The sequence below is a fragment of the Coregonus clupeaformis genome, unplaced genomic scaffold, assembly GCF_020615455.1.
Source record: "Coregonus clupeaformis isolate EN_2021a unplaced genomic scaffold, ASM2061545v1 scaf0651, whole genome shotgun sequence".
NCBI lineage: Eukaryota > Metazoa > Chordata > Actinopteri > Salmoniformes > Salmonidae > Coregonus > Coregonus clupeaformis.
Window position 1 is genome coordinate 157,572 of NW_025534106.1, and position 15,361 is coordinate 172,932.

The window sequence follows — 15,361 nt, forward strand, 5'->3', positions numbered from 1 at the left end:
TGAGACATTGTAAGTAACACGTTCTGCCAATGTAGCGGCCTTGCGGGGGTGACTGTCCTCGCCTGTGAGATAAGGGAGAAGACACGAATGAGGCACATGACAGTTAAGGGCCGCATAGCTACAATGTCAACACAGGCCAACACTGCCTCCGTTGGTGTTGCCACAGAGCGGAGGCAAGGGAGCAGTGCACGCACAACAGTATCAAGACGTTTAGAGTAGAAACCAACAGTATGGAGACGTTTAGAGTAGAAACCAACAGTATCGAGACGTTTAGAGTAGAAACCAACAGTATCGAGACGTTTAGAGTAGAAACCAACAGTATCGAGACGTTTAGAGTAGAAACCAACAGTATCGAGACGTTTACAGTAGAAACCAACAGTATGGAGACTTTTACAGTAGAAACCAACAGTATGGAGACGTTTAACCAATATTCTTTATTTCTGAGCTCAGAGAGAATAACAGAGTTACACAGTGCACTAGGAGAAGTAATTATTCTCTCCTGTGTGGATTCTCACATGACTTTTAAGTGACTGTGATGAGGAATATGTCTTCCCACAGTCTGAGCATTTGTAACGCTTCTCCCCTGTGTGTATTCGCTCATGAGCTTTCAGGTTTCCTAAATGACTAAAACTCTTGCCACACTGGGAGCAGTGGTAAGGCTTCTCCCCTCTGTGTATTCGCTCATGAGCATTCAGCTTTCCTAACTCCTTAAAACTCTTTCCACACTGGGCGCAATGGTGTAGCTTCGCCCCTGAGTGTATTCGCTCATGAGATTTCATGTTTCCTAAGTGGTTAAAACTCTTTCCACACTGGGCGCAATGGTATGGCTTCTCCCCTGTGTGTACGCGCTCGTGAGCCTTCAGGATGTCTAGCCGGTGAAAACTCTTTCCACAATGGGAGCAGTGGTAAGGCTTCTCCCTTGTGTGTATTCGCTCATGAGCTTTCAGGGTGTCTAACAGGTTAAAACTCTTTCCACACCGGTCGCAATGGTGTGGCTTCGCTCCTGTGTGTGTCCTCTCATGTATTTTTAAGGTTCCTAACTTGGCAAACCTAGTTCCACACTGGGAGCAGTGGTAAGAATTCTCCCCTGTGTGTATTCGCTCATGAGATTTCATGTTTCCTAACTGGTTAAAACTCTTTCCACACTGGGCACAATGGTATGGCTTCTCCCCTGTGTGTACTCGCTCGTGAGCTTTCAGGTTCTCTAACCGGTTAAAACTCTTGCCACAATGGGAGCAATGGAAAGGCTTCTCTCCTGTGTGTGTCCTCTCATGTCTTTTCAGGCTTCCTAACTTGGTAAAACTCTTTCCAATCTGGGAGCAGAGGGGTTGTCTTGCTGGTTTGGACGTCTCTGGTTCCTCTGACTTTGGTTTTTCTCCTGCCAAAGACAGTGTTTATTTAAAGAGAGTGAATGAAACCTCCACTTGATAAAACTGCCTTGCTATGAAATGTAATCAGATCCCTCAATAACCTGAGGACAGTTTTCAAACATTTCATCAGTTAAAACAATCTTCGTGAGATTTTAAAACAAATGATGTTGTAGAGCTTCCTGGTAATTACTGATAATATGTTTACATGACTTATTTTATTCATTCTGTTTTATGAGTCAGAACACAAAAAACTAGACAGTTCTAGGACACTCAAGACAGACATCTCTGGATTCCTATCGTGCAGGTGGTTGTAAATGTATAACCTTAACAGCTGTATGATACAGAATGAGACCTACACATTTCCTTAAACCTAAAATAAGTTTTAAAAAAAGTAATTTTGTGTGGAAGTCCAAAACGTATTTACTTATTTGTTTTTACATTTGAGACAGACACAAAGTACATCAGTAACATCTCCCCGTTGTCGAAAGGGTCCGACACATGATTATTAAATGGCAATGTTTCTAATTTAGACATTCAACATTTTTTACATTTTGACTATCACTAATGTCATGATATTTTGGGTAAAGTAAAAGAGAATGTGAAATATTTTGTTCCTAAAAATATAAACGCAACATGTAAAGTGTTGGTCCCATGTTACATGAGCTGAAATAAAAGATCACAGAATTTTTCCAAGCGCACGAAAGCTTATTTCTCTCAAATGTTGTGCACTAATTTGTTTACATCCCTGTTAGTGAACATGTCTCCTTTGCCAAGATAAGGCATATCAAGAAGCTGACTAAACAGCATGATCATTACACAGGTGCACCTTGTTCTGGGGACAATAAAAGGCCACTCTAAAATGTGCAGTTTTGTCACATAACACAATGCCACAGATGTCTCAAGGTTTGAGGGAGCGTGCAATTGGTATGCTGACTGCAGAAATATCCACTGAAGCTGTTACCAGAGAATCTAATGTTAATTTCTCTACCATAAGCCGCCTCCAACGTCGCTTTAGAGAATTTGGCAGAACATCCAACCGGCCTCACAACCGCAGACCACGTGGGGGACCGAGTGGCGCAGCGGCAAAAGGCGTCACTACAGACCCAGGTTCGATCCCGGGCTGTATCACAACCGGCCGTGATCGGGAGTCCCAAAGGGCGGAGTACAATTGGCCCAGCGTTGTCCTGGTTAGGGGAGGGTTTGGCCGGGGTAGGCTGTCATTGTAAATAAGAATTTGTTCTTAACTGACTTGCCTAGTTAAATAAACAAATACACATACATATACATTTACATATGTAAAGAAGGTATTTATGTTTCTATATACATTTGCAAAAATTCTAAAAACCTGTTTTCACTTTGTCATTAAGGGGTATTGTGTGTAGATTGACGAGATTTTTTAAAATATTTATCCATTTTAGAATCAGGCTGTAATGGAACAAAATATGGAAAAAGTCAAGGGGTCTGAATACTTTCTGAAGGCACTGTATAGAGCTATATTATAAAGTATGAAAGAAAGGCTTGTTCATTGACATATCATTAATTCACTATGACATCATCATATACACTACCAGTCAAAGGTTTGGACACACCTACTCATTCAAGGGTTTTACTTTATATTTACAATTGTTTACATTGTAGAATAATAGTGACGACATCACAACTATGAAAGAACACATATGGAATCATGTAGTAACCCAAAAAGTGTTAAACAAATCTAAATATATTTGAGATTCTTCAAAGTAACACCCTTTGCCTTGATGACAGCTTTGCACACTCTTGACATTCTCTCAACAAGCTTCATGAGGTGGAATGCATTTCAATTAACAGATGTGCCTGGTTAAAAGTTAATTTGTGGAATGTATTTCCTTCTTAATGCGTTTGAGCCAATCAGTTGTGTTGTGACAAGGTAGGGAGGGGTATACAGAAGATAGCCCTATTTGGTAAAAGACCAAGTCCATATTATGGCAAGAACGGCTCAAATAAGCAAAGAGAAACGACAGTCCATCATTACTTTAAGACATGAAGGTCAGTCAGTACGGAACATTTCAAGAACTTTGAACGTTTCTTCAAGTGCAGTCGCAAAACCATCAAGCACTATGATGAAACTGGCTCTCATGAGGACCGTCACAGGAATGGAAGACCCAGAGTTACCTCTGCTGCAGAGGATAAATTCATTAGAGTTACCAGCCTCAGATTGCAGCCCAAATAAATGCTTCACAGAGTTCAAGTAACAGAAACATATCAACATCAACTGTTCAGAGGAGACTGCGTGAGTCAGGCCTTCATGGTCGAATTGCTGCAAAGAAACCACTGCTAAAGGACACCAATAAGAAGAAGAGACTTGCTTGGGCCAAGAAACACGAGCAATGGACATTAGACCGGTGGAAATCTGTCCTTTGGTCTGATGAGTACAAATTGGAGATTTTTGGTTCCAACCGCCGTGTCTTTGTGAGACACAGAGCAGGTGAATGGATGATCTCCGTATGTGTGGTTCCCACTGTGAAGCATGGAGGAGGAGGTGTGATGGTGCTTTGCTTGTGACACTGGCGTGATGTATTTACAATTCAAGGCACACTTAACCAGCATGGCTACCACAGCATTCTGCAGCGATACGCCATCCCATCTGGTTTGCGCTGAATGGGACTATCATTTGTTTTTCAACAGGACAATGAACCAATACACCTCCAGGCTGTGTAAGGTCTATTTGACCAAGAAGGAGAGTGATGGAGTGCTGCATCAGATGACCTGGCCTCCACAATCAGCCAACCTTAACCCAATTGAGATGGTTTGGAATGAGTTGGAGCGCAGAGTAAAGGAAAAGCAGCCAACAAGTGCTCAGCATATGTGGGAACTCCTTCAAGACTGTAGGAAAAGCATTGTGCAAGTGTGCAAAGCTGTCATCAAGGCAAAGGGTGGCTACTTTGAAGAATCTCAAATATAAAATATATTTTGATTTGTTTAACTCTTTTTTGGTTACTACATGATTCCATTTGTGTTATTTCAGTTTTGATGTCTTCACTATAATTCTACAATGTAGAAAATAGTAAAAATAAAGAAAAACCCTGGAATGAGTAGAAGTGTCCAAACTTTTGACGTGTACTGTATATATATATATATATATAATGTATATAAATCAAATACAAATATCTCAAATGAATATGCAACCATTTAAACAACTGCATTAGCATGAGAAGCAAAAACGTATTTTATTTACTGATCTAAAAGTGGATATTTTCCTTCCAAAAACATTTATTCTGCGCTGGAATCAAAACTGTGCTCACTCAGTGCTCATCCATTCGTTCTGTGTCAATCTACCTGTCAATGTCTGCAATAATATCATCAACATGGATACTTGGACTTCGATTTAGTAGCCATGATTTACTTTTTCAGTTTTGAGAAAAGTTTGAAGAATAGAATGAACCGCTGCGTGACGTAAACTACCGTGCTTCCTGTTTCCTTTCACCAGAGAATGAACCGCTGGGTAACGTAAACTACCGTGCTTCCTGTTTCCTTTCACCAGAGAATGAACCGCTGGGTAACGTAAACTACCGTGCTCCCTGTTTCCTTTCACCAGAGAATGAACCGCTGCGTAACGTAAACTACCGTGCTTCCTGTTTCCTTTCACCAGAGAATGAACCGCTGGGTAACGTAAACTACCGTGCTTCCTGTTTCCTTTCACCAGAGAATGAACCGCTGGGTAACGTAAACTACCGTGCTTCCTGTTTCCTTTCACCAGAGAATGAACCACTGTGTAACGTAAACTACCGTGCTTCCTGTTTCCTTTCACCAGAGAACGAACCGCTGCGTAACGTAAACTACCGTGCTTCCTGTTTCCTTTCACCAGAGAATGAACACTGCTGCGCACAGCTCTAGAATGATGGCTGTTTGTCGTACAAATGGTGTTCACATACTGCTGGAAAGCCCAGCTCAAAACGATAGGTGGTCATTGGACCAAGACACTGTCAATCAAGTGAACACTGCTCTTCTCATTGGTGAGTAATGATGGCTGACCTTCATGGGCTAATTGATATGTTGTGTAGCAAATACATAATGTAAAATGATGAAACAAGTTTGGTTGCCTTCTAGAGTGTCTGAGGATTGCACAGAAACCGAACTTGACCGGGTTAACCAACGTTTTGCCGATTAGATTTCATAAATTGTTTTGTTGCAAGTTGAAACAGTCGGAATTCACGCAAAACGCTGTATACAACATGGATCGTGTTAGGATATAAAAATGGATTTTATCAAACAAAACTATGATACATTTTAACTCTGGGACCCTCAGGATGACAAATCAGAGCAAGATTACTGAAGGTCAGTACATTCTTTACCATCTACAGTGGGGAAAAAAAGTATTTAGTCAGCCACCAATTGTGCAAGTTCTCCCACTTAAAAAGATGAGAGGCGCCTGTAATTTTCATCATAGGTACACGTCAACTATGACAGACAAAATGAGAAAAAAAATCCAGAAAATCACATTGTAAGATTTTTTATGAATTTATTTGCAAATTATGGTGGAAAATAAGTATTTGGTCAATAACAAAAGTTTCTCAATACTTTGTTATATACCCTTTGTTGGCAATGACACAGGTCAAACGTTTTCTGTAAGTCTTCACAAGGTTTTCACACACTGTTGCTGGTATTTTGGCCCATGCCTCCATGCAGATCTCCTCTAGAGCAGTGATGTTTTGGGGCTGTCGCTGGGCAACACGGACTTTCAACTCCCTCCAAATATTTTCTATGGGGTTGAGATCTAGAGACTGGCTAGGCCACTCCAGGACCTTGAAATGCTTCTTACGAAGCCACTCCTTCGTTGCCCAGGCGGTGTGTTTGGGATCATTGTCATGCTGAAAGACCCAGCCACGTTTCATCTTCAATGCCCTTGCTGATGGAAGGAGGTTTTCACTCAAAATCTCACGATACATGGCCCCATTCATTCTTTCCTTTACACGGATCAGTCGTCCTGGTCCCTTTGCAGAAAAACAGCCCCAAAGCATGATGTTTCCACCCCCATGCTTCACAGTAGGTATGGTGTTCTTTGGATGCAACTCAGCATTCGTTGTCCTCCAAACACGACGAGTTGAGTTTTTACCAAAAAGTTCTATTTTGGTTTCATCTGACCATATGACATTCTCCCAATCCTCTTCTGGATCATCCAAATGCACTCTAGCAAACTTCAGACGGTTCTGGACATGTACTGGCTTAAGCAGGGGGACACGTCTGGCACTGCAGGATTTGAGTCCCTGGCGGCGTAGTGTGTTACTGATGGTAGGCTTTGTTACTTTGGTCCCAGCTCTCTGCAGGTCATTCACTAGGTCCCCCCCGTGTGGTTCTGGGATTTTGCTCACCGTTCTTGTGATCATTTTGACCCCACGGAGTGAGATCTTGCGTGGAGCCCCAGATCGAGGGAGATAATCAGTGGTCTTGTATGTCTTCCATTTCCTAATAATTGCTCCCACAGTTGATTTCTTCAAACCAAGCTGCTTACCTATTGCTGATTCAGTCTTCCCAGCCTGGTCCAGGTCTACAATTTTGTTTCTGGTGTCCTTTGACAGCTCTTTGGTCTTGGCCATAGTGGAGTTTGGAGTGTGACTGTTTGAGGTTGTGGACAGGTGTCTTTTATACTGATAACAAGTTCAAATAGGTGCTATTAATACAGGTAACGAGTGGAGGACAGAGGAGCCTCTTAAAGAATAAGTTACAGGTCTGTGAGAGCCAGAAATCTTGCTTGTTTGTAGGTGACCAAATACTTATTTTCCACCATAATTTGCAAATAAATTCATTAAAAATCCTACAATGTGATTTTCCGGAATTTTTTTTCTCAGTTTGTCTGTCATAGTTGACGTGCACCTATGATGAAAATTACAGGCCTCTCTCATCTTTTTAAGTGGGAGAACTTGCACAATTGGTGGCTGACTAAATACTTTTTTCCCCCCACTGTATGGACATTTTACCAATCGATTGGTCGAAAGAACAGGTGACTAGGTCGACCAAGATTTTTATTAGTCGAGGACAGCCCTACTGGGAACAGATTCCAGTCGATCTTCATGTCAACTAACAGAACTCTGCTGGTTGTCCTGGTAACAGATACCAGTGGGCAGATCTATTTTATTTGTTCAAACTAAACTACAGCACTTACTTTGATGAGTCAAATCTGCTCCTTTCTTCTCTTCTCCTCCTCTCACAGTTCCACTCAGCCCCGTTGTTTTCCTGCAGTCCACCAGCCGCACAGACAACCTCTTCAGACCCAGCAGTAAGGTGCTATTGGGAGAGGTACGACACAGGGACTCCGGGAGGGCGAAAGGGCTTGCGTTGTCCTGTTAACCATAAAGCGGAGACACAGACAAATATCATTATGGATGCTGATGTCTCTGTTGTCATAAAGTGCTTTACAGAAACCCAGACCCCGATAGAGCAAGCTGTATGCTAGACCAGACCAAGCTGTACCAACTGGTGTTCTGATCTGGAGAGACTCTTCTCTGCCTCGTCAGCATCAGGATGTTGTTGAGGCTCCCCAGAGGATCCATGATAGTCATGTCTCTCTCCTGTGTGAACGAGAACATCAAACAGATGGTAAACGTATGATCTTCTATTACAATCATAGGGTCTTCCAAGAGGCATTATTATATCTAAACAGGGCCTAAAACGGTCACTTTCATCATGATTTTATAAAATATTGTTTATGATGCAAATGTGAAAAGGTAGTTCCACAAATTGGGTGCCTTTTGCGTCCATTTGATATTTTAAGTAGAAATTATTAAGCCTGTTTTATTAGATGAGGTGCACTTTAATGTAGAACACATGAAGAATTCATTAAAGCTTATTTAAATGTCTGAAAAATATATGTACTAATTGCAGATTTACTCTTTAACAATTTATACAGTACTGAACAACATATTGAAGTATATAACTTCAGTAGAATGCCCCCTTAAAAACCACACATTAGTTCAAGAACTGCATAGTTTGTGCCCCTGTTTTTAAGACAGTACTCACTGGTGTTAATCTGATATTCTGTCTCCTCCTCCTGCTCTTTCACTCCCAATACATCTTCCTCTTTCACCTTTATTGAGATAGCATCCTCTTCCTCTCTAAAAGGTTCTTCCTCTTTTTTCACTATAACATCCTCCTCTTCTTCTTCTTTCAATACACCAGCATCCTCTTCCTCCTTTATCATTCTGAAAGCTTCTATCTCCTCCTCTTCCACTGTGACAGCCTCTATCCCCTCTTCCTCTTTCACTCCAAACGGACCTTTCTCTCCCTTCACTGTAACATCCTCTTCTTCTTTCAGTGTAATAGCCTCCTCTTCCTCCTTTATCATTCTGAAAGCTTCTTCCTCTCCTTTCACTGTAACATCCTCCTCTTCTTGTTTCACGGCAATGTTCAGCCCCAGAGCTTCTTTCTCCATACACCAGACCTCCTCTTCTTTAGCAGGGGGAGGGGTAGTTTAGTGAGCTCATGGTCAGGGATGTAAGCTAGTTAGCTAGTTAGTTAGCATTAGCGACTAGCCTAGTGGTAGGCTCAGTATCAGTTTGCAAATTAGGTTAAAGTTAACCAGTAGATAATGTTCGTCAACAGAAATGTGTTTAAAACACTGAGATTACCTAATGTACATAAACATGGTCTTAAGCCTCAATCTTTCGGTTTTATGTTGACTAGCATGCTACCGAGGTGGTTGAAAGAGTAGCCGTGTGGTTGTTGCTGAAGAAGTGTCCCGTCCAGTCCATTATACGTCACGCAAGAATCATCACCTGAAAGACGCACATCGCCATCTGCTGACTGGAGTGGGTAACGCAGTTTGGAAACAATATTTACTACATCGTTCGTATTGGCAAAGAATGTCGTAATAATTGAACAATAAGCTGATATATTTTCTCCTACGTCTTACAAATAAGACTTTCCTGTACACAGACATAGAAGCTTAATATTAATATTTAGATTTAGGTTCCTGTCTCTCCATTGGGATTCTCTGCCTCTGACCCTATTACGGGGCTGTTTCCCTGGCTTACTGGTGCTTTCCATGCCGTCCCTAGGAGGGGTGCATCACTTGAGTTGGTTGAGTCACTGACATTATCTTCCTGTCCGGTTTGTCGCTCCCTCGGGCTCGTGCAGTGGAGGAGATCTTCGTGGGCTATGCTCAGCCTTGTCTCAGGGTAGTAGGTTGGTGGTCTGTTGATATCCCTCTGGTGGTGTGGGGGCTGTGCTTTGGCAAAGTGGGTGGGGTTATATCCTGCCTGGTTGGCCCTGTCTGGGGGTATCGTCAGACGGGGCCACAGTGTCTCCCGAATCCCCCTGTCTCAGCCTCCAGTATCTATGCTGCAATAGTCTATGTGCTGGGGGATAGGGTCTGTCTGTTATATCTGGTGTTATTCTCTTGTCTTATCCGGTGTCCTGTGTGAATGTAAGTATGCTCCCTCTAATTCTCTCTCTCTCCCTCTCTCCCTCCCATCCCGGAGGACCTGAGCCCTAGGACCATGCCTCAGGACTACCTGTCCTGATGACTCCTTGCTGTCCCCAGTCCACCTGGTCGTGCTGCTGCTCCAGTTTCCACTCTTCTGCCTGCGGCTATGGAACCCTGACCTGTTCACCGGACATGCTACCTTGTCACAGACCTGCTGTTTTCAACTCTCTCTCTCTACCACACCTGCTATTTCAACCTCTAAATGCCCGGCTATGAAAAGCCAAGTGATGTTTACTCCTGATGTACTGACCTGTTGCAACCTCTACAACCACTGAGATTATTATTTGACCCTGCTGAACATATATGAACGTTTGAACATCTTGGAGAAAAATCTGGCCTTAATGGCCATGTACTGTTATAATCTCTACCGGTCACAGCCAGAAGGGGACTGGCCACTCCTCAGAGCCTGGTTCCTCTGTAGGTTTCTTCCTAGGTTTCTGCCTGTCTAGGGAGTTTTTCCTAGCCACCGTGCTTCTACATCTGCATTGCTTGCTGTTTGGGGTTTTAGGCTGGGTTTCTGTATAGCACTTTGTGACATCTGCTGATGTAAAAAGGGCTTCATAAATAAAATTTGATTGATTGAATTTGATTAATAAATTTTTCTATGAATAGGTAATGTGTTAATACACATTTTCTGTTCATTTTTCACATTCGTTTTTTATCTAGATGTGACCATAATATTCCCTTAAAGCCACGCTCTATAAGATACAAATCATTCTGTAAACAATAGAGCAAATGCATCACATGCAAATAGCACTTGATTATCTGTAGTGATATACACTGAGTATACAAAACATTAAGAATACCTTCTCCTTCCATGACATAGACTGACTAGGTGAATCCAGGTGAAAGTTATGATCCAACTATTGGTGTCACTTGTTAAATCCACTTCAATCAGTGTAGATGAAGGGGAGGAGACCGGTTAAAGAAGGATGTTTAAGCCTTGAGACAATTGAGACATGGATTGTGAATGTGTGCCATTCAGAGGGTGAATGGGGGAGACAAAATATTTAAGTGCCTTTGAACTGGGTATGGTAGTAGGTTCCAAGCGCACCGGTTTGTGTCAAGAACTGCAACGCTGCTGGGTTTTTCCAGCTCAGCAGTTTCCCATGTGTACCAAGAATGGTCCACCACCCAAACAGTGGAGGTTGGTGCCGTTTAAGATGAGGGATGACAAAAAACTAAATAATGAGCATGGCCTTATTTCTATTACAGCACATTGGATGACTGTCATTCATATTCCATTCACCCTGTTCAATGTAACAGCGATAGGTTTATGCTACTACATGATACTTTTCCCTATACCCATCATGAGGTTGCTACAACCTAGCCTATGAATGAAAGTTTAGAATGTAGGTGCACACAGGTGGAGAGAAACATTTGAGGTGACCAACAGTGACACATTCAATACTGCCTTGCAAACTGTTGCCTGTATCTAGCTGACATAGTGTGTAATCATTAGTCCAACTGTTGCAAACGAGAGTTTCTATTGGACAAATTCAGGTACATTTATCCCGGTTTTCTTCCATTAAAAAAAAAAATTCCCAACAGAATCGGCGGAATGAATACACCCCTGATCACGCGGAAACACAGTTCACTTTCATAACAGCCACCTTGTATTCCTTCTCGCATCTATGCGCTCTCCTCCTCTCACCTTTTCCCTTTGCTTCTGGACTTCAATGCAAACCACATCAGCTGTATGTGACAAGGCGAAAAAAACCTTTCCAAGCCAAACCATATCATAACTGCTACCCGGAACATATCCCAGTCCGTGTGATCAAAACAATCTTGAAGTGTGGATTCCGATTGGTCAGACCAGCGTTGAATAGTCCTCAGCACGGGTACTTCCTGTTTGAGTTTCTGCCTATAGGAAGGGAGGAGCAAAATGGAGTCGTGGTCAGATTTGCAGAAAGGAGGGCGGGGTAGGGCCTTGTAAGCATCCCGGAAATTCGAATAGCAATGGTTGAGTGTTTTAGCAGCGCGAGTACAACAGTCGATATGTTGATAGAATTTCGGCAGCCTAGTCCTCAAATTTGCTTTGTTAAAATCCCCAGCTACAATAAATGCAACCTCAGGATATGTGGTTTCCAGTTTGCATAAAGTCCAGTGAAGTTATTTGTGGTATCGGCGTGAGGGGGGATTTTTAACGGCCGTGGCTATAACCAAGGAAAATTATCTTGGGAGATAATACGGTCCGCATTTGATTTTGAGGTATTCTAGGTCGGGTGAACATAAGGACTTGAGTTCCTGTATGTCTCTCTGGATAGAAAACCTTGCCCTGAGCTCATCAACTTTGTTATCCAAAGACTGAACATTAGCAAGTAATATACTCGGAAGTGGTGTGCGCGCCTCCTAAGTCAAACCAGCAGGCCGCTCCGAGTGCCTCTCCTCCGCCGACGATGTTTTGGGTCGGCCTCTGGAACCAGTTTAATTGCCCTGGGGAGAGCGAACAAAGGCTCTGCTTCGAGAAAGTCGTATTCCTGGACGTAATGCTGGTAGCTCTGGTGAGTTGCCAATAGTTTTTCCCGGCTGTATGTAATGACACAAAACATTTTCTGAGCTAATAATGTAAAAAATAACACATAAAACAACTAAATACCGCAAAGTTTCCTAAGAGCTAGTCGCGAGGCCGCCATCTCCGTCGGTGCCATCACTTACTTACAGACACCAGATTGGCAGTAGAAAGGAGCCTGTTCCCCGCATGCTTCCTCCCAACCATTGGCTGGCTCGACCTCTCCCCCACATGACCGCAGGACCAGCACCGCTGTCAAATCTTCATTCCCACAGCCTTCATCACCGTCCATGGAGTCTCTTCACTGTCTAATCTTCATTCCCACAGCCTTCATCACCGTCCCTGGAGTCTCTTCACTGTCTGATCTTCATTCCCACAGACTTCATCACCGTTCCTGGAGTGTCTTCACTGGGCGGCAGGTAGCTTAGTGGTTAAGAGCGTTGTGCCAGTAACCGAAAGGTCACTGGTTCTAATCCCCGAGCCGACTAGGTGAAAAATCTGTCGATGTGCCCTTGAGCAAGGCACTTAACCCTAATTGCTCCTGTAAGTTGCTCTGGATAAGAGCATCTGCTAAATGACTAAAATGTAAGTTCTGAAGAGTTGCAGAAGCTGTGATTGAAACACGATGTACTTCATCTCCTTGTTAGGACCAGAGTTTTCAGACTCTCTAAAATAATATTATTAAAATGTCAATACATCAACAGCGATGTAGCGTCTATGTCCAATAATGTGTAGCCAATAAGAAACCTGTCCCATTCTACTTGTCTATTATCTTAACAATGTTAAGAAATAGTCATTTGTGATGACTTACTGATGCTTCTAGTGTGCTGTCTCAATGAAGAGAGCTGTGTGGCCATGTGACACCATCCTTGATGTGGGGAAGAGTGTTGGGCAGGCACATCCTGTTCCTATTAAGACCTGACCAGCTGAGTGCAGGTGGGCTCTCCTGTCAACATGAGGCTCCTGCTGCTGCCCTCAAAGGCACATTGACAGATTTTTCACCTAGTCGTCTCTGGGATTCAAACCAGGGACCTTTCGGTTACTGGCCCAACACTCTTAACCGCTAGGCTACCTGCAGCAGGAGCCTCATGTTGACAGGTGAGCACACCTTTATTTTCCCCTCATTATTAAACATTCATATTGGACTGGACAGCTAGCTAACTGGCTACAGATCAACCTATTGTGTGTATTGAACATTCATATTGGAATATACAGCCTCATCTATAGAGTTTTAAAAATGTATTTAACCTTTATTTAACTAGGAATTCTTATTTACAATGACGGCCTACCCGGCCAAACCCGCCCAATAATGGGCCAATTGTGCGCCGACCTATGGGACTCCCAATCATGGCCGGTTGTGATACAACCCGAGATTGAACCAAGGGATGCCTCTAGCACATTAGAGAGTAGCTTTGTTAAGATGTAGCAGCTAGCTAACTGGCTACCGATCAACCTATTGTGTGTATTGAACAATCATATTGGACAGGACAGCTAGCTAACTGGCTACAGATCAACCCATTGTCTTGGTTTCTCAAATGACTGCCTCGCCTGGTTCACCAACTACTTCTCAGATAGAGCCGACTCTATTGTCAGAAGGGAACCGATGTGGATGTGGTGGAGGAGTCAGGTGCAGGACACAGAGGTTAAGTCCAACAGACTTTAATAATCCAAAGTAACCGACCAAAAATAACACGACCTCGACAAAACAAGAGGCGAGGGAGAATTACGCAAACACGCGTAAACACTAAACATAAAACAAACAGAGTGCAAACACGTAGCTCCGAACAACATGACAGTGAAAACAACACACAATAATACTAACACAAAACAAGGAACTTATAGGGCACGCAATCAACACACAATTGGCCACAGGTGAAACAGACAGACAAAAGCAATCGACTGCAGAAACATAGAGCGGTGGCAGCTAGTACTCCGGGGGACGGCGCTCGCCGAAGCCTGCCCGAACCAGGAGGAGGAGCAGTCTCGGCCGAAACCGTGACAGTACCCCCCCCTTGACGCGCGGCTCCAGCCGTGCGCCGACCCCGGCCTCGGGGACGGCCAGGAGGACGCGGACCCGGGCGCGTGGGATGCCCATGGTGAAACTCAGTCAGGAGGGATGGATCGAGTATGTCCCTCCTGGGCACCCAGCACCGTTCCTCCGGACCGTACCCCTCCCACTCCACGAGATACTGGAGACCACTCATCCGGCGCCTTGAGTCCAAGATGGTCCGGACCCTGTACGCCGGGGCCCCTCGATGTCCAAAGGGGGCGGAGGGGTCTCTCCTATCTCATCCTCTTGGAGTGGGCCAGCTACCACCGGCCTGAGAAGAGACACATGGAACGAGGGGTTAATATTTTTATACTCTATAGGCAGTTGTAACCTGTAACACACCTCGTTCAATCTTCTCAGGACTTTGAAGGGCCCCACAAACCGCCCGACCCAGCTTCCGGCAGGGCAGGCGGAGGGGCAGGTTTCGAGTCGAGAGCCAGACTCGATCTCCCGGTGCGTACACCGGTCCCTCACTGCGGTGGCGGTCGGCGCTCGCCTTCTGTTGACGGATGGCACGCTGCAGATGGACATGGGCAGCGTCCCACGTCTCCTCCGAGCGCCGAATCCACTCGTCCACCACAGGGGGCCTCGATCTGGCTCTCGTGCCATGGTGCCAGGACCGGCTGATAACCTAAAACACACTGGAAGGGTGTTAAATTGGTGGAGGAGTGGCGGAGAGAGTTCTGGGCCATCTCTGCCCAGGGGATGAACCTAGACCACTCCTCCGGCCGGTCCCGGCAATAGGACCTCAAAAACCTACCCACATCCTGGTTGACACGTTCCACCTGCCCATTGCTCTCTGGGTGGTACCCCGAGGTAAGGCTTACCGAGACCCCCAACCGTTCCATGAACGCCCCCCAAACTCTGGAGGTGAACTGGGGACCTCGGTCAGACACTATATCCTCGGGTACCCCATAGTGCCGGAAAACATGGGTGAATAGGGCCTCAGCGGTTTGTAGGGCAGTAGGGAG

At 44.3% G+C, this 15,361-nt stretch overlaps 1 protein-coding gene across 1 annotated transcript in view; it reads right to left on the minus strand.

Annotated features, from left to right (window-relative positions):
- Positions 1-415: 415 nt before the first annotated feature.
- Positions 416-15,361, minus strand: part of LOC121560165 (zinc finger protein 721-like) — a 73,094-nt gene continuing 58,148 nt past the window's right edge. Inside the window, exons 12-13 of the mRNA XM_045216254.1 lie at positions 7,510-7,687; positions 416-1,378 (exon numbers count right to left, since the gene is read on the minus strand). Coding sequence (XP_045072189.1) covers positions 477-1,378; positions 7,510-7,687 — 1,080 coding nt within the window. The 3' untranslated portion in view covers positions 416-476. The remainder of the gene's footprint in view (positions 1,379-7,509; positions 7,688-15,361) is intronic.